The sequence below is a fragment of the Geotrypetes seraphini genome, chromosome 15, assembly GCF_902459505.1.
Source record: "Geotrypetes seraphini chromosome 15, aGeoSer1.1, whole genome shotgun sequence".
NCBI classification, from domain to species: Eukaryota; Metazoa; Chordata; class Amphibia; order Gymnophiona; family Dermophiidae; genus Geotrypetes; species Geotrypetes seraphini.
This window is the reverse complement of record NC_047098.1, coordinates 38,201,399-38,228,121: the sequence shown is the minus strand read 5'-3', so window position 1 is coordinate 38,228,121 and position 26,723 is coordinate 38,201,399. Positions and strand designations below refer to the sequence as shown.

At 43.3% G+C, this 26,723-nt stretch overlaps 1 protein-coding gene across 1 annotated transcript in view; it reads left to right on the top strand.

Moving 5' to 3' along the window:
- The window catches only part of LOC117349393 (transient receptor potential cation channel subfamily V member 3-like), a 114,265-nt gene that overhangs the window by 36,912 nt on the left and 50,630 nt on the right, over positions 1-26,723 (top strand). Inside the window, exons 8-12 of the mRNA XM_033922818.1 lie at positions 1,096-1,208; positions 8,666-8,818; positions 16,282-16,425; positions 18,299-18,615; positions 21,455-21,631. Of these exons, the coding sequence (XP_033778709.1) occupies positions 1,096-1,208; positions 8,666-8,818; positions 16,282-16,425; positions 18,299-18,615; positions 21,455-21,631 (904 nt within the window). The remainder of the gene's footprint in view (positions 1-1,095; positions 1,209-8,665; positions 8,819-16,281; positions 16,426-18,298; positions 18,616-21,454; positions 21,632-26,723) is intronic.

The window sequence follows — 26,723 nt, the reverse complement described above, 5'->3', positions numbered from 1 at the left end:
CCTCTGGGCAATTAGTGGTATCTTAACTCCACCCCCCAGTACCTTTTAAATCCTTCAGTGCTTGGCCAGCAGAGAGTAGTGACTCTTACTGGCTGCTTGCTCCAGCCCTGAACCTTCCCTCTGCTGCAACTTCCTGTTTACAGGACCAGGAAAGGCTTAGGGCCAGCAATGTCACTGGTATGACTTGCTGCTTACTGCTGGCAAAGAATTAAAGGACTTAAGATACTGGGGGGTTGAGAGTGGAGTTAAGAAACCCCCCAATCACCTGGAGGGGAGATGCCGGGGTTCTTTTGCTTACCCACTTTGGGCTCAGGCTTTTATCCCTGGGACAGAGTGAGGGATTCTCTTCTGTAGCTATATTGTTCTGATCCTGATCCATAAGAATACTGTACACTGGTCTTCCTAAATACCTTTCTAATGTATTAATTCCTTATGTTCAAACCACATCCCTCCACTCTGTTTGACAACCTCTGGAATGTGAGTAGAAGTTAGGGGGAATAGGAGTCTGGGAAAAGAATAAGAAACAAAACAAAAACTGCAGTGATGATGTACAGGACGCCAAGGCTTTATTAAACAATCATAAAAAACATAAACCAGTTTGTTTCCAAAAGGACTTATAAGACCGGACCCAACACGGTCCATGTTTCGAAGAAAAACTCCTTCCTCAGGGATCCTAACATATATCAGAGCAAAGAAACCTGATGGATAACAACTGTATAAAAACTGGAAACAGCGGTGAATCACCGTAAATGTTTGCGCATTTTGTAAAATGTCCAGTTTCTAAACCTGCCCTAATCTTGCCCAAAACACACCTCCACTATGCCCCCCCCCAATGAAATTTAGATGCACTGCTGAGAAATGGCATAGAAAACCGTCTAGAAAGTAGGTTTTGAAAACGGCGATTTGGACATTTTAGCAATTAAAAAGTCCACGTGCCACTTTATACCAATTTTTGGAAGTGTTTGTGTTTTGTAAATGAGCCTTATGGATGGATAGATACACATATGCTAGTCCGTGTTTCTGCTGTAAGAAACTGCTGCTTGCTGTGCACTTAGATGTGACATCACATGAGCTTCTTTGCATGTCTTTCTCTAGATTTGTTTTCTACTTCTTTGATGCTATTGCTGAAGGAGACATTAAAAGAATAAGGAGATGTCTGGTGGAAATCCAAAAAAGTGGGCTAAACCTCAGTTACTACACACTTCGAGGTATCACTTTTGTTAAAAGTTTTTATTCAGACTTTCTATGGTGTTTCATAGGAAAAAGTGCTGATTTAGTGAATCTGAACTAATCTCGTAGTTAGGGTCAGGAAAATTTTTTCCAAGCTTAATGACTGGTTACAGATGCACTGAGGTTTTTGTTTTGTTTTTTAATCATCTTTCTCTGGATTACCATGTCAAGAATACTAAGACAATCACAAGTAAGATGGATTTGATGGACCTTTCACCCTAGTTTCAAGTTTATTAATTTTTAATATACCGACCATCAACTAGTATCTAGCCCAGTGGTCTCAAACCTGCGGCCCGGGCCAGTTACTAATTTGAGGCCCTCGGTATATTTGTCATAATCATCACAAAAGTAAAACAAAACAGTTTCTTGATCATATGTCTCTAGCTATAAATCGCAATATTATTATTAAGACCTCTGGAAGATGAGCACAGGGCTTTTCCTTAGCTAAAAGGAAAGATTTATAAACTATAAAGAGTTTTTACTTCATGCAAAATTATCATTTCTTTAATGAGATATTAACTATTTTTTCTGAGGCCCTCCAAGTACCTAGAAATCCAAAATGTGGCCCTGCAAAGGGTTTGAGTTTGAGACTACTGATCTAGCCGGTTTGCAATAAAATGATAAAATAAGAATAGGAGAAATGCTTATAAAAAGTAATACTTATGAGTAAAAAGGGGGTGTGTACATAGAAGACAAGTTACAATAACAAACATGATGGTGGGGTTAGAAGAGGGGGGTGGGGAGTAAGAGAACATTATTAGTGGTGAATGAAAGAAAAAGAAAAAAAAAGGAAGGAAAGGGGCTGAAACATTAGGGATGGGATCGCTTCTTAAAAGCGGTTGGCTGACTTAATGATGAGGGGTTCAAGAGCAGTAAAATGCATCTTGAAATAGAAATGTTTTTAGGTTTGTCTTGAATTTATCGATTATTTTTTCGTAGCGAAGTTGGGATGGTAGAGCATTCTATAAAGTTGGTTTTCCTGGTATAAAAGAATTCCTTAATTGAAGGGACGGATAGTAGATTCTGATCAGCTGATCTGAGGGTCCGAGAGGGTCTGAGGGTCCCTAGCCAACACTGTCCATCAAATTGCTCTACAATTCCATCCAGTTTGATCATGCCACCCCCTTATTGATGTAAGAACATTGTCTTCCAGTTTCAGTATGTATAAAATCTAAATTTCTCACTATGGTCTTCAAAGGTTGATTGCAGATAGCTCCAGAATACATCTCTAAACTCCTTATACCTTACAGCTCCATATGCACTCTATGCTCTTCTCAACAAGCACATCTATCTTTTCCCCCTCTCTGTCTTTCATCTGAAAATCACTTGCAATACATACTGCTTTGGCATATGTCAATTCTCAGCACTGGAACTCCCTTCCCATTGAACTCAGACTCGCATCCTCATCCCTACTTTCAAAAAGGCATTAAAAACATAGCTTGTACACAAACCTTTAGCACTTAATTTTCTCTCTCCCCTCCTATTTTTTTTACTTATTTACTTTTTTAAAAAAATGTATTTATTTATTCAATTTTCAATACCATTCTCCCAGGGGAGCTCAGACCAGTTTACATGAATTTATTCAGATACTTAAAGCATTTTTCCTTGTCTGTCCTGGCAGGTTCACAATCTATTTACTGTACCTGGGGCAGTGGGATTAAGGGCTCCTTTTATCAAGCCGTGGTAGGGGGTTTAACGCACGTAATACCGCGCGTTAAACCACCTGCCGTGCAAGTCGCTAACGCCTCCATTGACGAGGCGTTAGTTTTTTGGCTTGCCGCAGGAGTTAGCGCGTGATGAAATGTCTGACGCACTAACCCCCATAGCGCACCTTGATAAAAGGAGCCCTAAGTGACTTGCCCAGGGTCACAAGGAGCAGTGTGGGTTTGAACCCACAACCTCAGGGTGCTGAGGCTGTAGCTTTTAACCACTCTCCCTTTTCTTTGTTTACCTCATATTACTAATATCTATGCTTGTATTTTATATTATTACTAGCTGATGGCCTGGCGTTGCACGGGTATTTAATTATAGCAATAACACTTGTCACCACCACTGTAGCCCAGGGCTGGGCTCTATAGCACTCCCGGTGGTTACAATAAATAGTGCACTAGCGTATGACCCGGCATGGAGTCACCCTGCAGGACTGGACTCTCATCAGTAATCAAAATTAAAGTCAAACAAAATAAAGTCCCAACAATTGGGTTTGTTTATAGCAATAGTTCATTTTACTCAATCCTTCATGCAGGTAAGTAATTCATCAAACCTTTGCAACATTAGTCAGGATTCCATACAGCATTAAAGCAAAACTGCCAAAAAGGGCAAGAAAATAAAACAGTGCAAAATAAAGTCCAAAACTTTCTTTCACTCCCAATTAAGTCCCAATGGCTCTTGAGACCACAGCTCTCCACAGAGCTAGCACTGCCTGCTCCAAAACAGGTAATTCAGCAAAATAAAAAAAAATAAAGTTCAGGATACTGGTTTCCTCTATTCTCAGTCATTAAAGCAAATGAGGAAAGCCTCTGGCAATATTATATGACTGCCAGGGAAGGAGAGTGATACAGGTTTTGTCAAAATACAGCCACAAAACTGGCTTTCAAAATCCCACCCAGGGTGACAACAAACCTCTCCCCACACACTCCTAGCTTCCCCAAAACCAACATAAAAAAAAAACACAGCAAACAAACAGTTCCCAAAAATCCAAACTCACTGTTTGTAGCTTGAGGCCAAGTCCACCTGCATAGGCTCAGGATAATTAGATTCACAACCTGCACAAGCTTCTTGGCAGTCCATAGGCTCTTCATTCAGAAATGGCAAGTCTTCTGCTTGTCCAGCCTCAGTCAGCTCCATAGGCATAGGATTGTTGCTCCTGTTTGGCCCAGGTAGATCTTTAGGGAGGCAAGGCCTGAACTTCCTCCCTAACCGGCCTGCTTGTTTGAATGCCACTGCTGGCTTACATACTCTAGGGGCGTGCCCTGTTCTGAGTGAGTCAGCAGTGTTCCAGGGACCTCTTGGGCTCCCCCGGTGGTGACTCGGATAAAGCTCACCTACTTCCTCCTCAGACAAATCCGGCTCCCTCTGGTGGTCAATGGCATTATTACCAGAATCATAACCCTGGGAGATCTTGGAATTTCCCTTCCGTGTTTTTACTTTTACTTTTTCCCCCGACTTAACTGGGACCTTGACTGGTCACACACTGTAAATGGATTCAAATAAAGATACTTTTTAGTGGTGAATGAAAATATTTTTTTACAGCTTTATAAAAAGTACAATATTCAAATTATAATGTGAAATATTTGACAAAATGAATACAATACAACTAACACAAAACTTGATTATAAACAACATTTTTAGTTTCACCTCCAGGAGCAAGAACATATACATTATTGGGTGAACCCACCCTTCCCACGTGTGCAGGTGGGCCGTGAGATCCCCAGAACATATCACCCCAGGTAGTGAGGGATCTGCATACCAAGTTTCGTTCAAATCGGTCCCACAGCTTTTTACATTTTTTCCATTGACTTGAATGGGTGAAATCTGATTTTCTGTTTGTAGCTCCGCCCACGTGTGCAGGTGGGCCGCGACACCCCCAGAACATATCACCCCAGGTAGTGAGGGATCTGCATACCAATTTACGTTCAAAGCGGTCCCACAGCTTTTTACATTTTTTCCATTGACTTGAATGGTGAAATCTGATTTTCTGTTTGTAGCTCCGCCCACATGTGCAGATGGGCCGCGAGACCCCCAGAACATATCACCCCCGGTAGTGAGGGATCTGCATACCAATTTTCGTTCAAATCGGTCCCACAGCTTTTTACATTTTTTCCATTGACTTGAATGGGTGAAATCTGATTTTCTGTTTGTAGCTTCGCCCACGTGTGCAGGTGGGCCGCGAGACCCCCAGAACATATCACCCCCGGTAGTGAGGGATCTGCATACCAATTTTCGTTCAAATCGGTCCCACAGCTTTTTACATTTTTTCCATTGACTTGAATGGGTGAAATCTGATTTTCTGTTTGTAGCTCCGCCCACGTGTGCAGGTGGGCCGCGAGACCCCCAGAACATATCACCCCCGGTAGTGAGGGATCTGCATACCAATTTTCGTTCAAATCGGTCCCACAGCTTTTTACATTTTTTCCATTGACATGAATGGGTGAAATCCGATTTTCTGTTTGTAGCTCCGCCCACGTGTGCAGGTGGGCCGCGAGACCCCCAGAACATATCACCCCAGGTAGTGAGGGATCTGCATACCAAGTTTCGTTCAAATCGGTCAAGCCGTTTTTGAATTACTGTGAGAATGGCATCTTTTGACATTTTTTCCATTGACATGAATGGGTGAAATGTGATTTTCTGTTTGTAGCTCCGCCCACGTGTGCATGTGGGCCGCGAGACCCCCAGAACATATCATCCCCGGTAGTGAGGAATCTGCATACCAATTTTCGTTCAAATCGGTCCCACAGCTTTTTACATTTTTTCCATTGACATGAATGGGTGAAATCCGATTTTCTGTTTGTAGCTCCGTCCACGTGTGCAGGTGGGCCACGAGACCCCCAGAACATATCACCCCAGGTAGTGAGGGATCTGCATACCAAGTTTCGTTCAAATCGGTCAAGCCGTTTTTGAATTACTGTGAGAATGGCATCTTTTTACATTTTTTCCATTGACATGAATGGGTGAAATCTGATTTACTGTTTGTAGCTCCGCCCATGTGTGCAGGTGGGCCGCGAGACCCCCAGAACATATAACCCCAGGTAGTGAGGGATCTGCATACCAAGTTTCGTTCAAATCGGTCAAGCCGTTTTTGAATTATTGTGAGAATGGCAGCTTTTTACATTTTTTCCATTGACATGAATGGGTGAAATCTGATTTTCTGTTTGTAGCTCCGCCCACGTGTGCAGGTGGGCCGCGAGACCCCCAGAACATATCACCCCAGGTAGTGAGGGATCTGCATACCAAGTTTCGTTCAAATCGGTCAAGCCGTTTTTGAATTACTGTGAGAATGGCAGCTTTTTACATTTTTTCCATTGACATGAATGGGTGAAATCTGATTTTCTGTTTGTAGCTCCGCCCACGTGTGCAGGTGGGCCGCGAGACCCCCAGAACATATCATCCCAGGTAGTGAGGGATCTGCATACCAAGTTTCGTTCAAATCGGTCAAGCCGTTTTTGCGTGATCGTGGCACATACACACATACATACACACATACCTCCGATTTTATATATACAGTGGTGCCTCGTATAACGGACGCCTCGCACAGCGAACGCTGCGCATAACGAACTTTTTGTCTTGCTCCCTATAACGAACTTCGTTTCACACAACGAAGTCGCCCGAGGGGCCCGGGGGGGGGGGGGCGGAACTACTCTCGCCGCTTCCTAATGTGAGCCGGGAACAGCAGCACCCTCCTGTCTGAATGCAGTGTTCCATCATCTCCCTCCACCTTACCTTAGATGCCGAGTTTTCCGGCTTTCTTTTTCGGCCAGCCACACACTTTCAAAGAGCAGCACATGCGCGCATGCTCTGTTCAATCTTCTCCTCTGACGCAACCGGAAACCGGAAGTTGCAGGAGAGGAGAACATTGATCAACTTCAGCAGCTGCGCGTGCACAGCTTTTTGAAAGCGTGCGGCTGGGTGAAAAAGAAAGCTGGCAAACTCTGCATATAAGGTGAGGTGGAGGGAGGGAAATGTAGGGCTGCAGAACGAATTATTTTGTTTTACATGTATTCTTATGGGAAAACAGGGCTGCAGAACGAATTATTTTGTTTTACATGTATTCTTATGGGAAAACGCGTTTCACACAACGAACGTTTCACATAACAAACTTGCTCCTGGAACGGATTAAGTTCGTTGTGTGAGGCACCACTGTATAGATAATATTTTTTTAATGTGTAAACCTCCTTATAGCACTGTTAAGTAGAGATTGGCTGTATATCAAGCAATAACAAATAAAATATTTGCATGCTGGAAGAACTTAGCATATAAGCATCAGTATACTGGGATACACTCACTGAATGTCTTTCAAGCCCAGTATCCTGTTTCCAACAGTGGCCAATCCAGATCATAAGTACCTGGCAAAATCTCAAAAGAATAAAACAGATTGGGGGGGGGAATTCATCAAGGGGCACTAATCAATTTAGCACAAGCAGGTACATTAGAAGGATAGATTGTGAGCCCACCAGGTCAGATAGGGAAAATTACTTGAGTACCTGATTGTGAACTGCTTAAATAACCTTGGTAGGCAGTATATATATATAAATAAATAAGATTAGCTTACACTAAAAACTAAGAATATAATGGGTGTTTTAGCATTTAGCAATTAGCGTCCCTTGATGAATTCTCTCTTTTATGCTGCTTATCCTAGAAATAAGCAGTGCATTTTCCCAAGTCCATCTTAATAATGGCTTATAGGAAATTATCCAAAACTTTTTAAAACCCTGCTAAGTTAACTGATTTCACCTTATTCTCTGGCAACGGGTTCCAGAGTTTAATTACAAGTTGAGTGAAGAAATATCTTCTTTGATTTGTGTTAAATGTATTCCTTAGTGCAGGTGTGTCAAAGTCCCTCCTCGAGGGCCACAATCCAGTCGGGTTTTCAGGATTTCCCCAATGAATATGCATGAAATCTATTTACATGCACTGCTTTCATTGAATGCTAATAGATCTCGTGCATATTCATTGGGGAAATCCTGAAAACCCGACTGGATTGTGGCCCTCAAGGAGAGACTTTGACACCCCTGCCTTAGTAGCTTCAATGCCTTGCCCCCTAGTGCTTATATTTTTGGAAAGAGTAAACAAGTGTTTCATGCCTATCCGCTCCACTTCATTCAGGATTTTATAGACCCCAATACTACAAGAAACTTCACTGGCTACCTATCGAAGCCAGAATAATCTTCAAATTTGGTTGCCTTAGCTTCAAGACCCTCCTCGGCACCTACCTCCTGAAACAGCTCACCCTACAGGACAAACCCCGCCTCTCTCGCAGAACATTACTGTTCACATTTCCTTCTTCCAAAGGATGCAAATTCAAAAGATTCCTCAACAGGACACTTTCCTTTCAAGCAGGGATCTGGAACAAACCTTAAGCGACCTAATCCTGAATGAACCAACATACCATTCATTTAGAAAATCACTATAAACCCACTTATTCAGCAAATTTATCTGATCCTTCTATTCTACTCATCTCTTACTTCTTCTCATTTGCTGCTTCTTCCTACCCTACCACCCCGTTCACTCAACTGTCTTCCACACCTTCCCAAATCTAACTGATGTAACCTCGCTGTTCTTACAGCATCTCTTGCTGTTCTTGTTGTATACCGTCTTGAACTGAAAAGGTATGACCGGATATAAATAAAGCTATTATCATCTCTTCTCAGCCATCTTTTCTCCAAGCTGAAGAGCCCTAGCTGAACATTAATGATTTGGATCCTTCATATTTCTACAGAATGGGACACTGGGAAAACTTGCCTGATGAAAGCATTGCTGATGCCAAATAAGAACACACCTAACATCGTAAATGAACTCCTCACCTTCGCTGAACAGACAAACGACTTGAAGGAACTGATAAATGCTGAATTAAAGCATCGTGTTTATGAAGGTGAGGAAGGTTGTGTAAGCTAGAGGCTAACAGTTCTTCCCTATATGTGTGCTGCAACCCTGGACCTCAGTATGAATGCCAATTTGGTGTTTATTCCTTGTTTCCTAGTTTATTAATTTCTTGTTATACCGTCTATCCCAAGTATCTAGACGGTTTACAGTAAGATAATACAGTAAAAGATTAAAATAAAATTTAAAACAGTGAGAGGGAAAGATGGACAGACTTGACTGACATGAGCCCAGGAACATAAGAACATAAGAAGCGCCATCTCCGGATCAGACCTTCGGTCCATCAAGTCCGGCGATCCGCACACGCGGAGGCCCTGCTAGGTATACACCTGGCTTATTTTATAGCCAGCAATTTTCTGGGATACAATCGTAATGGTCAATATATGTGGATTCTGTACGTATTGTTGAATATAGTTATTAGCAGGGACTCATTCAAGCTGCATCCAACAGAAGCATTAACGTCACTTAGAACATATAGAAAATCAAAACAATAATAATAATAACAATAACACGGAGAAAAATAAACCTCAATTGTGAGAGGTTGGGACTACACAAGTACCCAGCCCTCAACACATCATCACGGGTTTATAAAAAAACTCCGTATACAATTATATAACTAGGATTTTCATTCATTCATTGTCACTTTTTTTCAAACACTTTTTTTATATATATATAGCAACTGTGAGTATGTCAAAGATTCGTGATAAGAACCCCAAGCTTAACTAAATTAGTGATGAAGGCTACAGCTCCGTTTCATTTGTGCAAGAGTTTTCGGAGGCAGAATGCAAAAAATCGCAAATTGTTCAAATTGTAATATAATGGCTGAGGTCTCTGACTTTGTTAATCCTTCTGACGGGAAAAATTACAGTTTACATCATACATCTTCATGTCAATCTACAAATATTATTTATGTAATTCAATGTCCATGTGACCTACTGTATATAGGTCAGACATCACGGACTTTAACCGTCAGAATAACTGAACATAAAAGTTGTCTTAACACTCGAAAATTAACAGCGCCTCTAGTAGCCCATTGCATTCAGTGTAATCATAGATTTGAAAACTTGAAATGTTGGGTGATTGAAAAATTGCCCTTGACTCAAAGAAGAGGAGATATCAGAAGAATATTGTGGCAGAAGGAACAACGATGGATCAACAGGTTACAGACTGTGGAACCATTGGGTCTGAATACAACTTATGAGTGGCAACCGTTTCTTTGAACCAGTAGATGTTTCTTTAGTAATGACAGTTGACAGGGTGGTCTGTATAATTGACGATGTTTGGCCTATCACGCATCACGTTCCGTGATGACGTCATGACGCCCAGTTCGTTTTTTATTCGAACTGGGCGCGTCTCACAGTCCTAACTCCATTTTGAGAAGAGCCTGCTTTATTTCCAACAGATTGCAAGAAATAAGGAGACACCTGAAGATGGCATATATCCCCTGAAGTAGCCGGTTTAGGCGAAACAGAAAGTCTTTTCTGTCGGGACTAGGAGCTGAAAGCCTCTCTGGAATCTTCATCTTTTCAGATGAGTGTATTTCTCCCTTAATTGCGATTTTTTGCATTCTGCCTCCGAAAACTCTTGCACAAATGAAACGGAGCTGTAGCCTTTATCACTAATTTAGTTAAGCTTGGGGTTCTTATCACGAATCTTTGACATACTCACAGTTGCTATATATATATAAAAAAAGTGTTTGAAAAAAAGTGACTATGAATAAATGAAAATCCTAGTTATATAATTGTATACGGAGTTTTTTTATAAACCCGTGATGATGTGTTGAGGGCTGGGTACTTGTGTAGTCCCAACCTCTCACAATTGAGGTTTATTTTTCTCCGTGTTATTGTTATTATTATTATTGTTTTGATTTTCTATATGTTCTAAGCAGTGTTCCCTCTAAGCGGGCGGGTGTTGTGAGCAAACTTTTTTCACCGTGAGCCAAAAATATCGGGCGCCAGCAAGTTATGAGCCAACTCGCCCGATTCTCCTCTCGCCGCCCTGCCATCTGCCGTACGCCTCTTCCGATCGTGCGCTGTGACGAGAAACGTGTGCGCTGCGATGTAATATTTTGTGCGCCAGCGCACGCCAGCGCAGCTTAGCGGGAACACTGGTTCAAATGGTTTTATTTATTTCCCCAAATTTATTTTTGTTATACGCATTGAAAATATTTGATATTGCGTTTAAATCAAAATCTCAATAAACTTGAAACGAGTGCCCGTGAGATTGTGGGAGGGTTAAATACTCAAAACTTAGAAGTTTTTGCTACGCCAGCTTTCTGGTATCTTTACATACAGTGGCGTACCTAGCATATGTAACATCCGGGGCCCATCATTTTTTGGCACCCCCCCCCATCTGTAAGAAAAACATGATTTTTAGTAACAAACCACACGTCACACATGAGTACCTAGGAAAAGGCAGCATCTTACATATTGCAGTGAGCAGTACATCAATACACCCATTGTAAAACTAAACAAGCCAGACCAGCACAGATCAATCCTACACCGTCAATCCTAACAGAAAACCATGTCTTTCGAACACACAGAACACAGAAAACACCTTCGCCTAGTAAGGAATATGTAATCACAAACTAACCCCTCCCTCTTTTACAAAACTGTAGTGTGGATTTTAGCTACGGAGGTAACAGCTCTGATGCTCATAAAATTCTGAGCATCAGAGCTGCTACCACCAAGGCTGGTGCTAAAAACGCTTCACAGTTTTGTAAAAGGGGGGATAAAATAAAAATACATAGACAAAGGTTAAATTGAACCAGCAAGAAGCTGGACTCTGCATACAATGCTTCACAGAAACAGTGACACATGTCTCCTAAAGCAATAAATAAATAGAAATTTTTTTCTACCTTTGTCTTCTGTGGTTTCTCCTTTCCTCATCTTCTTGTAACTCTCTTCCTTCCATCCACTGTCTGCCGTCTCTCTTCCCCTATATGGCATCTTCTCTCCTTCTATGCCCCTTCCAGAAACTGTATGCCTCCCCCTTCCATCTCTCCTTTCACCCCATTGGTCTGGCATCTCTCTCCTCGCCTTCCCTCTCCCACACCTCTCCTCATAGTCTGGTATCTCCCCTTCCCTGATTCTCTGGCATCTCTCTCCTTTCCTTTTCTTCCATCTTTCGCTCCCCCTCCATGCTCTCACATCTCCCCCTTCCTTTTCCCTTAGACTGGCATACCTTCCTCCTACGCTCCAAGCCCTGGCATCTCCTTTAATTCCCTCCCTCATCTTCCTTCTCCCTCCAGCTGGGTACCGCAACACTCTTCCCTGCAGCTCTGCACTTCCCCACAATTGCCATGCTTCGGTTCCTCTTCTTCCTTCCTTCCTCCCCCCCCCCCCCCGCGGGACCCTGCGGCACCATCAACTCTTACTCCCTCTAATGTCGGCCCTGCAGCTCCAGACTTCCTCGCACCTTCTCCCCTCCCCCTTTGGATCGCTATTATTTTAAATGTTATAGCCGCGGAGCTGTATCCATCAGTGGAGATGTCTAACCTCGGCCTGCCCCGGAACTCTTACTGCAACAGTGACTTCCTGTTCCTGCCTAGACGGGCGGCTGCTGCAGTAAGAGTTCCGGGGCAGGCCGAGGTTAGACATCTCCACTGATGGATACAGCTCCGCGGCTATAACATTTAAAATAATAGCGATCCAAAGGGGGAGGGGAGAAGGTGCGAGGAAGTCTGGAGCTGCAGGGCCGACATTAGAGGGAGTAAGAGTTGATGGTGCCGCAGGGTCCCGCGGGGGGGGGGGAGGAGGAAGGAAGGAAGAAGAGGAACCGAAGCATGGCAATTGTGGGGAAGTGCAATCCCCCCAATGCGTCCCCTTACCTTACCGACGCGTGTGTGCGCTGTGAAGAGAAACTTTGCGCTGCGATGTAATATTTTGTGCGTGAGCGCAGGCCAACGCAGCTTAGCGGGAACACTGGTTCTAAGTGACGTTAATGCTTCTGTTGGTAACAATATTATTTTATAGCCAACCATATCTTTATATGCCTCTCTCAAGGAGATATGCATCTAGTTTGCTTTTGAAGCCTAGGACTGTCGATTCCGCAATAATCTCCCCTGGGAGAGTATTCCAGATGTCAACCACTCTCTGTGTGAAGCAGAACTTCCTGATATTAGTCCTGAACTTGCCCCCCCTTAGCTTCATTTCATGTCCTCTTGTCCGTGTCAAATTGGACAATGTAAATAATCTTCTCTGCTCTATTTTGTCGATTCCTTTCAGTATTTTGAAGGTCTCGATCATATCCCCACGCAGTCTCCTTTTCTCAAGGGAGAATGTGGAGGAGGCAGGAAAGTTGTATAAACAGGTTTTTTTTTTCTTTGATAAAAAGTGACATTGTTCTTCTCTTGGTGAAAGCGATTCATCATTTGCCATTGAGAATTGACAGTTTGGTTAACTTTATTCAAATGCTCAGCCCATTTATCTCCATGGATAAAGTTATGTGGTTTACCTTATCTGGATACTCAGCCTGTATCCGTGCAGGTAAAATTGCCTAGCTAACTTTCTCCAAATATTCATCCAGTATCTGATTAACTTTATATGGACACAGCCAATATTCATGCAGATAGTGTCACCTGATTAATTTTATCTAGTCCATATCCACATGGAGTTATTGCTAGGACAGTTATCTGAACAGAGTTACTCAGGTAACTTTGTCTGGCTACCACTGACTGGCCAAAGTGAAATTGTACCCTTAGGACACCTGCAGTGCCACCTCCTTTTATACTTGATTTGCTCTGACAGAATGCAGTCATCCTAAATTTTAACTGTGAAAATGTATCTGGTTAACTGTAATAGTCAGCTGGACAAAAAAATTTTCAATAGGATCCTTTAAGATTTTTCCCCCCTAGATACAAAATGGAATAAACCCTTTTATATATTTGACCCTATGCCAGGGGTGTCAAAGTCCCTCCTCGAGGGCCGCAATCCTTTCAGGATTTCCCCAATGAATTTGCATGAGATCTATTAGCATACAATGAAAGCAGTGCATGCAAATTGATCTCATGCATATTCATTGGGAAAATCCTGAAAACCCGACTGGATTGCGGCCCTCGAGGAGAGACTTTGACACCCCTGCCCTATGCTCTTAGTCTGCTTCTTTCATCCACACAGAATTCCAGTCACATTCCTTCAGAAACACATGCATCCACCTCTGCGGCAGACTGGAGAGCGATCTAAAAATGGCATGATGGTCATTAGTTTACATAGCTTCTAGGGCTATGCATAGGAGCCGGAATGGGGGAGGCCACAGGTGCCCTGGCCTCCCCCAAAATTGGTAATCAGAAGTATGGCTCTTCCGAGTTTATTTACAATTTGATATACCGACCATCGACAAGTATCTGGTCGGTTTACAATGCTATAATTAGAGTAAAAAAAAAATAAAATAGGTCAATATGTGAACAGGACATAGTAACATAGTAAATGATGGCAGATAAAAACCCGAATGGTCCATCCAGTCTGCCCAACCATACATGCTCCATAAATTAATTATTTAGTTTAAAATGGCCCTTTTTCTTAGATATTTCTGGGCCAGAAACCCAGAGCCCTGCCCAGTAGTGTGCTTAGGTTCCATCTACTGGAGTCTCCATCAAAGCTCACTCCAGCCTATCTTAACCATCCCAGTCCATCCTCAACTGAATGTTCCTCTTCCTGTGTAGGCAGGACGCTGCAGAAAGAACACTTCCGTGGCAGGCCAACAGCGGGAGGATCACTTCCTTGTGCTGCCAGCTGTCCCAAGATTTTAAATTACAGCGGTGGGGAGGTGGTAGGTGGGGAGTCGGAAACTAGGGAGAGATCTTACAACAGAATCCAGCTTTGAGGGGGGGGGGCTGGAGTTGGGATGAGAATAACAGATGCTGCACGGGTTGGGGGGCTAGGAAAGTAAGAATGACAGATATTGGATGGACTGGAAGAGGTTTGGGAAGGACAGATGGTGCACAGGCTGAGGGTTAGGAAGGGCAGGACAGAGAGAATGCATAGGTGGGGTGGTGGGAAGGGAGGGAAAGAGATGCTGCTGGTAGGTGAGAGAAGAGAAAAAGAGAATTGTTGGATATAGGTGTGTGAAGTGGGAGGGAAAGAGATATGGTATACATGGGGAAAGGAAAAAAGAGGGAAAATTGTTGGACATGGTAGTGGGAGGAGGGAAGGAGAAATGTTACACTGGGAGGGAGGAGAGATGACTCAAAGAAGGGAGAGATGTCAGATTCTGGAGAAGGGTGATGGAAGGAGGGAAGAGAGATGTCAGACCACTGGAATGGGCAGGAGAGAGAGATGTCAGACCAGAGAATGGAAGGGAAGGAGAGGAGAGGAAAGAGATGCCAGACTGCGGATAAGTGATTTCTATGATGGCTATTTGCAGTGTATCTAATACTCAAGGGGGCATGTTGGAAGCGTGATTTGGGTGGAACTAGGGCAGGCTTATGATTTTGGCATTTTTCTGCAATAATTGAACAGGGCATAGTTTGGACATTTGGAACTCTAGACCCTGTTTTAACAAGAAATAAGTGGCAAAAAGATGCCCAAACTAAGCAGAGGGCCACTAGATGGATGAAGTCATGACCACCCCATGCTCCCCCTGGTAGTCATTGACCCCCCCCCATCCCCCACCTGCCACTCCCCACCGATGTGAATGAACAGTACATACTTGCCTGTATGATAGCTTCAGATGTTATGGCCAGTTCTAGTAGTGCAGCAAGCAGGTTCTTGGAGTAGTTTCATGGGTGGTGCAGTGGACTATAGAGAAGGGTGACCCAGGCCCACATCCTACTCTATTACACATATGGTGGATTAGGTGAGCCTTCTAAAACCTACCCAAATCCTAGTATACCTACATATGGCTGACACCTGCAGGCATAAGGGCTATTGAGGTGTTGTACAGTTGGATCCAGTGGGTTTTGGGTGGGTTTTAGAGGGATCATCATACACAACAAGGAGTTATGGTCAGATGTGTACTGAGCCTTTTTATATGATATTCACTGCACTGTACCCTAGGTTGCCCCACTGCTTTTGCTGGGTTGTCTATGTGGCCAGTCTAGTAAAAATGCTTGCCGCCCCCCCTCCCCCTTTACATCCTAATGGCTTGTTTTGAGCATTTTTCTGCAGGATGTATTGTGTGTGGTTTTTCAAAAATGATTCAAAAGGATAGACGCACTGAGGACAAGCATATCCTAAGAATGGCCATTTTTGAAACAAAAAAACATTTGTCTATTTCAAAAAGTGGCTATATTTGCTACTGGATTTTTGTGTGTGTGTTCCGCAAAATGACCAAACTCAGATTTGGACGTCATATCAAAAATGCCCTCCATGTGAACATCCCTATTAATGAATGACACTGGACAGACACATTTCTAGGGTTTAAAGCCAAGGCCAAACCCTTGACCGAAAGCTTTAGGTTTAACTGAATTGAGTGGTTCTCTTGGAATTTTATAAAAATAACGAACTGTCTCTGCAGGGCAAACAGCTTTGCATATCTCAATAGAGAGAAAACAGATGGATATCGTCAGGCTTCTGGTCAGCAAGGGAGCAAATGTCAATGCAAGAGCTTGCGGGCTCTTCTTCCAGCTCACCAAGAAAAGAAAGGACTACTTTTATTTTGGTAAGTATCCAGGGGAACAGAAGAGTAACCTAATGGCTAGAGCAGCAAACCAGAAGGCCCAGGTTCAAATCCTACAACAGCAGCTTGTGACCCTTGGGCAGGTCACTTAGGCCGAGATTCTGCAAATGGCAGCGTTAGCGGTGACTGCCTGCAAAGTGGACTATCGACGTGTCCATCATGAAATGGCACCATTTTTAGAATCGCGGCCATATCTAAAAGTAGGCGCCTGAAATGTAGGCCAGGGCTTTATAGACCTACGTTTCCAACATCTACTTTACATGAGAATCATGTCCTATAGAGGCACCTAAGAATGCTTATGTCAACTTCCAGCGTAAACCATGCATACTTTAGATGTAGACTCCCTTAGGCTCCTCTGAGGACGCAGTTCAGTGATGCTTTTAGTAGGTATTTGCAGTCAGTTACCATGCCATTTATCACCAATTAAACCAATGGCCTACCAATGCCTAACTTACGGCTCAGCTTTTAGAATCAGGGCTTTAATTTCCATACCTCAGGAAAAGACAATGGCAAACCATTCCTGTGTTATGCTAAGAAAACCACAGTGGGAGTACTTCACTGTGTGATTGCCAATCATCAACCCTGACTCAAGGGCATATCTGGATCTGGGCGTATCCAAGACAAATTCTCTTGCATTCAATAAGTCTAATAAACAGGGACCCATCTGCAGTTGGTTTGCTGAGTCAATGAAACCAAAACCCAGCTTTAACTGCATTCTGGCATAAAACCAATCCCTTGATAACATCTGTATTTTGTTCAAATCCAAGCTACAGGCCCACTTTTTTGAAACTGTTTTCAACTCTTAACTCCCACTCACTGCTGTCAGATACCTTACCCACCAAAATCTCCCCAACCCTGATATGCCCTGATATGCCCTTACAATTAGATTGTAAGCTCTTCGAGCAGGGACTGTCTATTGTATGTTAAAATGCACAGCGCTCCGTACGCCTTTTCAGCACTTTAATAAGACATTATTTTTTCTGAGGCCCTCCAAGTACCTACAAATCCAAAATGTGGCCCTGCAAAGGGCTTGAGTTTGAGACCACTGGAGTAGAGTGTGGCACAATGGTTAGAGCTACAACCTCAGCACCCTGAGGTTGTGAGTTCAAACCCTGTGCTGCTCCCTGTGACCCTGAGCAAGTCACACTAAATAGATTGTGAGCCCACCAGGACAGACAGCAAAAAATACTTGAAGAACCTGTATGTAAACTGCTTTGAGTGTGGTTGTAAAACTACAAAAAGGTAGTACAATGTCCCCCTGGTCATTCACGGTCAGCGATTCGTGGTCCCGGTCATTCGTGGTATTTTCTGACTGTGAACCGCCGACCAGGAGAGGACAGCTGGAGAGGCAGGAGAGAGCAGCCGGAGCACCGGCGAGTGAAGGAAATCACTCGCTGTATGCTCCGACCACCTCTTCCTGCACTAAAGTCGGGCCTTACCAATCAGGAACTGCTTTGACACGCAGCTCCTGATTGGCAAGGCCCAACTTTAGTGCAGGAAGAGGCTGTTGGAGCATACAGCGAGTGATTTCCTTCACTCACCGGCGCTCCGGTTGCTCTCTCCTGCCTCTCCCGCTGCCCTCTCCAGTCTCCCCCAAGAAAAACCGTATGCGCGGTTTTTCAAGATTCGCGGGGGTTCCTAGAACAGAACCCCTGCAAATATCGGGGGAGTACTGTATACAAGTCCCAATCCCTTTCACTAAGCAGCTAATGGCATGCAAACAGATGCTACTGTTTCCTGCATTAAAAAGGTTTCCTTGAGTCTCAATCTCCTACACTAACTAATAGGATACTCTTTCTTTATTCTGTGCACCTCCTTTCCACAAATTTATTAACATACTGTTTTCCCTTAACAGGAGAGTATCCGCTTTCACTGGCCGCTTGCCTTAATCAGCCAGATGTAATAGAGTTCTTGTTGGAAAATGAATACAATAATTGTGCAGATATTACTGCACAAGATTATCTGGGGAACACTGTCCTTCATGCACTGGTGGCAATTGCTGATGACTCCAAGGAAAACATGTATGTGATAGAAATGTACGACTGGATTCTAAAAAAAAGCGAGAAGCAAAGGATCAAGGCACTGGATGGGAAGAGGGAAATCCTTGAGAAGATATGCAACAATAAAGGGTTGACACCCCTGCAGCTGGCTGCAAAAAGTGGAAAACTTCAGGTAGACCACATTGTGTTATATAATACTAGTCTTTAAGCCCGTTACATAACGGGTGCTAGAATATGTGTGTGTGTGTGTCTGTATTTATTTATTTATTTCTCTCTCTCTCCTTAGCCTATTTCTGTATTTCTTTCTTTCTGTCTTTCTTTTTCCTCGGCTGTCCACCACCACCCCTTGCCTGCTCCCCCTGTCCATTCTCCCTTCCTTTTTCTTCCCCTGTGTCCACTACCACCCCTTCACTGGTCCCCTTATCCAGCAGCAGCCCTTCTCCCTTTGTTTTAACTCCCCCCCCTGTCCAGCAGCACCTCTTTCCTGATCCCCCTGTCCAGCAGGAGGCCTCTCTTCCTTTTTCTGCCCTCCCTCCGTCCAGCAGCACCTCTTTTCTGCTCCCCCTGTCCAGCAGTAGGCCTCCCTTCCTTTTTCTGCCCCCCTGTCCCTCAGCACCTCTTCCCCTGTCCAGCAGAACCTCTTTTCTGTTCCCCCTGTCCAGCAGTAGGCTTCCCTTCCCTTTTTCTGCCCCCCTGTCCATCAGCACCTCTTCCCCTGTCCATCAGCACCTATTTTTTGCTCCCCCTGTCCAGCAGTAGGCCTCCCTTCCTTTTTCTGCCCCCCTGTCCATCAGCACCTCTCCCCCTGTCCATCAGCACCTATTTTTTGCTCACCCTGTCCAGCAGTAGGCCTGCCTTCCTTTTTTTGCCCCCCCCTCCCCCCGGTCCATCACCACCTTTTCTCATGTCCAGCAGTAACCCTTACCTCCTTTATTTTTTGTCTGCCCTCCATCGACATCTGCCTAAAGCCGCCGCGGCCTGCAGGCACTGACAGCCTCTGCGGCCTGCTCCCACTCCCTCCTCGCTGTCGCTTGTGGTGGCTCCGTGCTTAGCCGCGGCGGCCTGCAGCTGCTGACAGCCGCCACGGTCTGCAGCCACCGACAGCCACCGCGGTCTACAGCTGCAGTGGCCGACAGCCGCCGGGGCTATTAGGCTTCCACCTCTCACTTTTGCCGGTCTGGTCTGGCCTGCTCGCCTTGCCGTATTTTTTTTTTTTAGTTGAAATTTGTGGAAGTCCGACACAGGCGGGGATCGTGAGAGTAGCCACCGCTGTGTCTTTCAACTAAAAAATGCAATATGGCAGGGAGCAGGCCAGACCGTAAGCCGCGCATGCGCACTTCCTATGGGTTGCTACAGCTCACGGAAAATGGACGCACGCGATGGGAGTGCGCATGCACAGCCTAGTGTTTTATTATATTAGATACAGTATAATCTCGTTATAATGGACTCGCTTACATTGGAGTATCGTCTATAGTGGACGAGGTCCGCTGGTCCCGGCCGTGCGCCTTTATGAACATGCAGAAAATCACCGCATATAACGGACAAACAATTTGGTCCCCAAAGCCGCTTTTAGCTGTAGTTTTGTTCAGCTATAACGGACATGCAGGCTCCGCCTACAAGGCGCGTGGTGTGCCGGTGATACAGTATCAAAATGCAGCCCAGAAGAAAATGACAGATTATTTTTCTTTCCAGTACAGTACAACATAATGCTTTAGAACATCTTTTAGTGTTCTGGGTTTTCAATCATTTCGTGCCATACCAATGTTTTGCTGAGTTTTGTTCTTGATGTTGCTGATATGCTTGTGCAGTGACTGTTGTTCATTGATTGTACGTTGTTTCAGGTTAACCTAAATAAAGTTTTTTAAAAATGAGACTGGATATAACGGACTCTGGATATAATGGACTGTTTTCCCAGGTCCCTTGAAGTCCGTTATAACAAGATTATACTGTATAAGTAGATTATACTGTAGAGGAAATCCAAAGAACAGAATAGCAAGCCAAATGAAAAAAGCACAATGGGCCTCCAAGGATGTGTTGGTATCTAAAGTTTTTTAAAGGATCTGACACAGGCTGCATTTTGGCAAAGCTCTTCCATCACTATAACTTTACAATTATAACCAACACCTACAGTGAATAAGATAACTTAGATAATTTGCTGTTTAGTAAGATTACAGTTTGCTGTTGGAAAGTGTGGGCAGCATTTTTTTAACTATACCAATTAGCTGTTATCATAATCACTGTATGTGTTATACTTATTGATCATTGAATGAGCATACATAGAATCACATCAGTGATTGTAACACCTACATTGATGACCCCTGGCACAGGCGTTTCACCGAAACATGGCCTTTAACAAACTTTAGATGCCAACTCATCCTTGGAGGCCCCCTGTACTTTTGTCATTTGACTTGATGTAATAGAGTATAGAAAATTGGTGTCTCAGGAACACTAAATGATGCTTAGTGTCCCTGTTTTGAAATCTATTTGCTCATAATTACAAAAATAAACTGATCTCCATTCATACTTCAGCGTAAGAGTGTTACCTAGTGGTTATCACACAGAGCCATGGAGCTGTCTATGACCTTAGACTCAACTCATTACTCTGAGCAAGTCATTTAATTTTCTTCTGCCTTTGTTTTCCCAAACATAATTAGTATTGATAACAACAGCATAATTTTCTTTTCTGTTTTCTCCACTGGACTCTGTAATGCAGTCTAACTATAGTCAGTTGTTCCATCCTAGAGGTATTATTATTGACTTTTTTCTGAACTGCTAGAACCATGTAGCACATAGTCTGGCTAAATGATGCTAAATCAAACCAAATTGCTCTCACTCCTGGTTAATTCCCTCACTGTGGAAAGCCCAGGCCTGAATGTGTGATGAAAATAAATTGTAGTCTGTGCTTCTGTTCCTCTCTCGTGTGATGTACAGTTTTTGGCCCTTTTCTATTTTCATACCCATAGTCTCTGGCATGATGATTCTTACCCTCTATTCTGCTTAACCCCACAAAGATCTTGACTCATATTCTGAATCGCACTGAGACTGAGCTTGATGTCCGTCATCTATCCAGGAAGTTTGTGAACTGGACATACGGACCTGTTTGCTGTTCTTTGTATGACCTTTCTGAAATTGACTCAAGCGAGAAGAATTCTGTTCTGGAGATGGTGGTGTATAACACCAGTTGCAAGGTAAGAGGGAAAGAATTGATGATAAGTAGTATTGGGTACCAAGAGCCCCAGCTAACTAGTTTCTCACGCCTGTCCTGATAATAAACTCTAACTCCTATCTTTCCTTTAGAAAAATGCTAAAGACCTATTTATTTGACACATTCTTCTGAATGTGATTATAATACCCTATGCTTGTACAGTCTCTTGATTGTTGTTAACTGCGTTGAACAGAGGTTACTGCGGTATATAAGTGAATTTGTTATGTTATATTATAGAGAGATGTGGAATACCTCAGTTCAGAATTCTAATAGCTATGTTGGTTCTAAAGGACCAATCCAACATAAAAACCACCAACGTAAACCAAAATGACACTGAAGGTAATTTTTTATATAAGGGAATAAGCCTCAGGTTATGGAGTTTCACCCATTCCGGGTTTTCTCAAAGAGACGAGCAATTATTTTCTCTTACTCCTGCTTACATCACCGGCTTGAACCCATCCTCCCTACCTTAACTCGAACAATTAATTGATTTCTTTAATTCATAACTCTTTCATCTCCTATATTAAAATTCATCTAATTTGATCTCTTAATTTATACTAAGCTCAACTGTTTAAATACTTAATACTAAGGGACCTCAGTACATTTCAGAACTCAGAACCAACAGAAAAAGAAGTTGTACTTATCTTTAAAAAAAAGTGCACTGGTGCTTTAAAGTGCTGAGTTGAAAAGTGCATTCGTACTGTAAACTGCTTCAGTTCATTTCCAACTATTAGAACTTAAAGTGCTTAGCTCCTGCTCTAAAAACCAAGGCTGTTATTTTCAGTCATCCAACACGGCCTGCGTTTCGCGGGATACAATTATATCCCCACTCCTGCCGGTTCTGAGCAACGAGTGAACAAGGCAATACTCCATAACCTGAGGCTTGTTCCCTTATATAAAAAATTACCTTCAGTGTCATTTTGGTTTACATTGGTGGTTTTTATGTTGGATTTAATCAATAGGTAACCACCAGGTTTTCTTCAATTTATGGTTCTAAGGGACCAACATGTTTCCCAAAGCTCATGTTCAATGATGTCATTGAAATAATTCTTATACTGGCTAAATAAGGAGCAGAAATTGCCTAATAGGTAGTACAGTAGCCCTGAGAACCAGGGGAACTGGGTGACTCTGGACAAGTCACTTAATTTTCTATTGCCCCAGGAATCAAATATTTGGATATAATAAGTAAACCACTTTGTAATCACAAAAAGGCAGTAAATCAAATCCCATCTTCTTTCTCTGTGAAGTGCTAGAAACCTATATAATACACAGAGAATCTTACACAATTAAAACATGCTGGCCAGCCCAGGAATAAAATATTCATCAGCATATACAATAAACTGAACATTGACACTGAATATCCACTCTGATCACCAAGGTTCTCTCTGTTTATGTTTATTAAAGATTTATATTCATGCTGCTGCTTGCTAGAACATCAAAGCGGTTTACAAAATTAGAAAATGAAAAGAACTTCAATTTGAATAGGATAGATAAGACAATAGACATATCGTTCAGCAGTCAAATAAACAAATATCTGAGAGAATATAGGGTTCATTACATTAGTCATAACACAGAAAATTACAATCACATTTCCAGCTGCTGTAAAACTAAGAATGCCAATCCAGGCTATCCCTCTTCTGAAAAAGCTGGTCAAAAGAGATGTGATTTTAGAAGAGAGCAAAACCTAATGTACGACTCTTCAGAACGAGCCTCCATTCAGAGTGAATTCCACAAATTAGGTTACTGCCAGGGCAGAGCTGGGAGTTACCCAGGCAGCTCTGATATTCAATGCTAGTGCCCAGATAGCTCACCAGACATGTTGGGTCACATAAAAATCAGTTTTGTGTCTGGTTAGCTATGCAGGCAGTGGTGTAGCGAGGGAGGTTGGTGTTTGGGGAGGTGGTGCATGGCATCACCATGCCATGCACCACCCCTGTATTTTGAATGCCCCCTACTCTTCTCTGCTGGGTTGGAGAGGTGGCTGAGTTGGGGGTATAGCGGCTATGCTGTCTAGAAGCATGTCAAAAAGACTGAGCTGGTTTTTGAGGAGCTGAAGTCTGAGGCTTATGAGCCTTCTGCAATTTCTGCCTCTTCTGTGTTGAGGATTTGGAAGAGGACCAGATGGTTGGATAAAGTTCTTATAGAAAGAGGAAGCAGGTCTCTGGGAAGACTTAGATGGCTGAGTCTTAGCCTTGGAGCTCATTAAGGTGTTCAGCTTTGTTCGTGTCACGCAAGTCTTTGGGTGGCATACTCGACTTTTCCCCCAAAGAGCTCTTCACCAAAACAGGGAATGCTTGCTAGATGATCTTGAATATTAATATCCATGTCAGAGACTCTCAGCCATGCAAGATGTATCATAGCAATAGATATAGCTGATGCTCTGGATGTCATATTAAATGCATCAAAAGCTGATCTTGCCATAAATTTTCTAGTCTGGAGTAAGTTATGAGTAGTCTCCTAGAGCTCTGGTAGATGCTCAGATGGGATATATTGTTCAAAATCAACCAACTTCTTTATGAGAAATGACATATTTCTGGAAGAGATGGTGCCCAAACTTATCCATGGTGTGGCCTTTACTCCCTGGCGATGCAGTAGCATATACTCTTGTGCTGGTGGATTTTTTAAAAAGTGGATTCAACCAGCAAAGACTGATGTGGCAGTTGTGGCTTATCAAAGCCGAGACAGGATTATATTCCGTAGAGAGAATCAGTCTTCCTTGGAGCTATGGGAAGGGTGAGAGGAGTCTCCCAATTCTTAAACAGAGCTTCCTTAAGTAGACTGTGAAGAGGCAATTTGAGAAACTCTTTAGGAGGTTCGTCTAAATCTGCCTCAAGGAGTTCTGCTCTGGGCTCAATGTCAGAAGACTCCAGTTTAACAGGTAAAGCTTTCCCCATTTGCCTGATATACTTAGTAAAAGAAAGCCCTTCTGGGGTGGATGAGATGCATCTGATGGGATTCCATATGACTCTGGAGCACATGTGTGTTCAAGATCAGAATCAGTGTCTTGAACAGACAGATCAGAATCAACATCTAAAACTCCAAGAGATTCTCTGTAGGAAAGAGGAGAAGGATGTCTGGATCATGGTGGCTGACTCATGTTTGAGCTTGACTAATGTCTGCAGGATCAGAGGGATTGGCGAAAATGCATATAGGAACTTGTTTGACCAATCCAGAAGGAATGTATCCACTTCCAGAAGATGAGAAGCGTACTGTCTGGAGCAGAATTGAGGCAACTTGTGGTTGTGGGGAGACGCAAACAAGTCTATCCGAGGAGTCTCCCAAATTGAGAAAATGTGGCATAAAACTTTGGAGTTGAGAGTCCACTCGTGCAGCCAAAGAAATCTGCTGAGATTGTTGGCTAGGGCATTCTGTTTGCCTTGCACATATATGGCAACATAGAAACATGACAGCAGATAAAGGCCAAATTGACCCATCTAGTCTGCCCATCCGCAGTAGCCATTATCTCTTTCTCTCTCTGAGAGATCCCACGTGCCTATCCCAGGCCCTCTTGAATTCAGACACAGTCTCTGTTTCCACCACCTCTTCCAGGAGACTGTTCCACGCATCTACCACCCTTTCTGTAACAAAGTATTTTCTCAGATTACTTCGGAGCCTATCACCTCTTAACTTCATCCTACGCCCTCTCATTGCAGAGTTTCCTTTCAAATGAAAGAGACTCTGCTCATGCACATTTATATTACAAAGGATTTTAAACGTCTCTATCATATCGCCCCTCTCCCGCCTTTCCTCCAAAGTATACAGATTGAGATAAGAACATAAGAACATAAGAAATGCCTCTGCTGGGTCAGACCCGAGGTCCATCGTGCCCAGCAGTCCGCTCACGCGGTGGCCCAACAGGTCCAGGACCTGTGCAGTAATCCTCTATCTATACCCCTCTATCCCCTTTTCCAGTAGGAAATTGTCCAATCCCTTCTTAAACCCCAGTACCATACTCTGCCCTATAACATCCTCTGGAAGCGCATTCCAGGTGTCCACCACACGTTGGGTAAAAAAGAACTTCCTAGTATTTGTTTTAAATCTGTCCCCTATCAACTTTTCCGAGTGCCCTCTTGTTCTTTAATTTTTTGAAAGTTTGAAGAATCTGTCCCTCTCTACTCTCTCTATGCCCTTCATGATCTTATAAGTCTCTATCATATCCCCTCTAAGTCTCCTCTTCTCCAGAGAAAAAAGACCCAGCTTCTCCAATCTTTCAGCGTATGACAGGTTTTCCATACCTTTTATCAGACGTGTCGCTCTCCTCTGAACCCTCTCGACTAATGCCATATCCTTCTTTAGGTACGGCGACCAATATTGGACGCAGTACCAAATGCTGGCGCACCATTGCCTGATACAACGGCAGGATAACTTCTTTCGTTCTGGCTGTAATACCCTTTTTGATTATACCAAGCATTCTATTTGCTCTCTCTGCTGCCGCTGCACACTGTGTCATCGGCTTCATTGTCATGTCCACCATTACCCCCAAGTCCCTTTCCTGGGTACTCTTATTCAATAACATCCCTCCCATTGTATAGTCGTATCTCGAGTTTCTGCTCCCCACATGTAATACCTTACATTTCTCAACGTTGAACTTCATCTGCCATCTCGTCGCCCATTCTTCTAGTTTATTCAAGTCTCTCTGCAATTCTTCGCAGTCCTCTTTAGTCCGAGCTTCATTAAATAGTTTAGTGTCGTCTGCAAATTTTATTAGCTCACACTTCGTCCCTGTTTCTAGATCATTTATAAAGATATTAAATAGCATTGGCCCGAGCACCGAGCCCTGCGGGACACCACTCGTGACCCTCCTCCAGTCAGAGTAGTGACCCTTCACTCCTACCCTTTGTTTTCTACCCTCCAACCAGTTTCTGATCCATCTATGTACGTCTCCTTCCACCCCATGGTTCTTCAGTTTCCGGAGTAGACGTTCATGGGGCACCTTGTCAAAGGATTTTTGGTAATCTAGATATATGATGTCTATGAGGTCTCCTTTGTCCATCCGTCTGTTAATCCCTTCGAAGAAGTGCAATAAGTTCGTTAGGCACGATCTTCCCTTGCAGAAACCATGTTGGCTGGTTAAC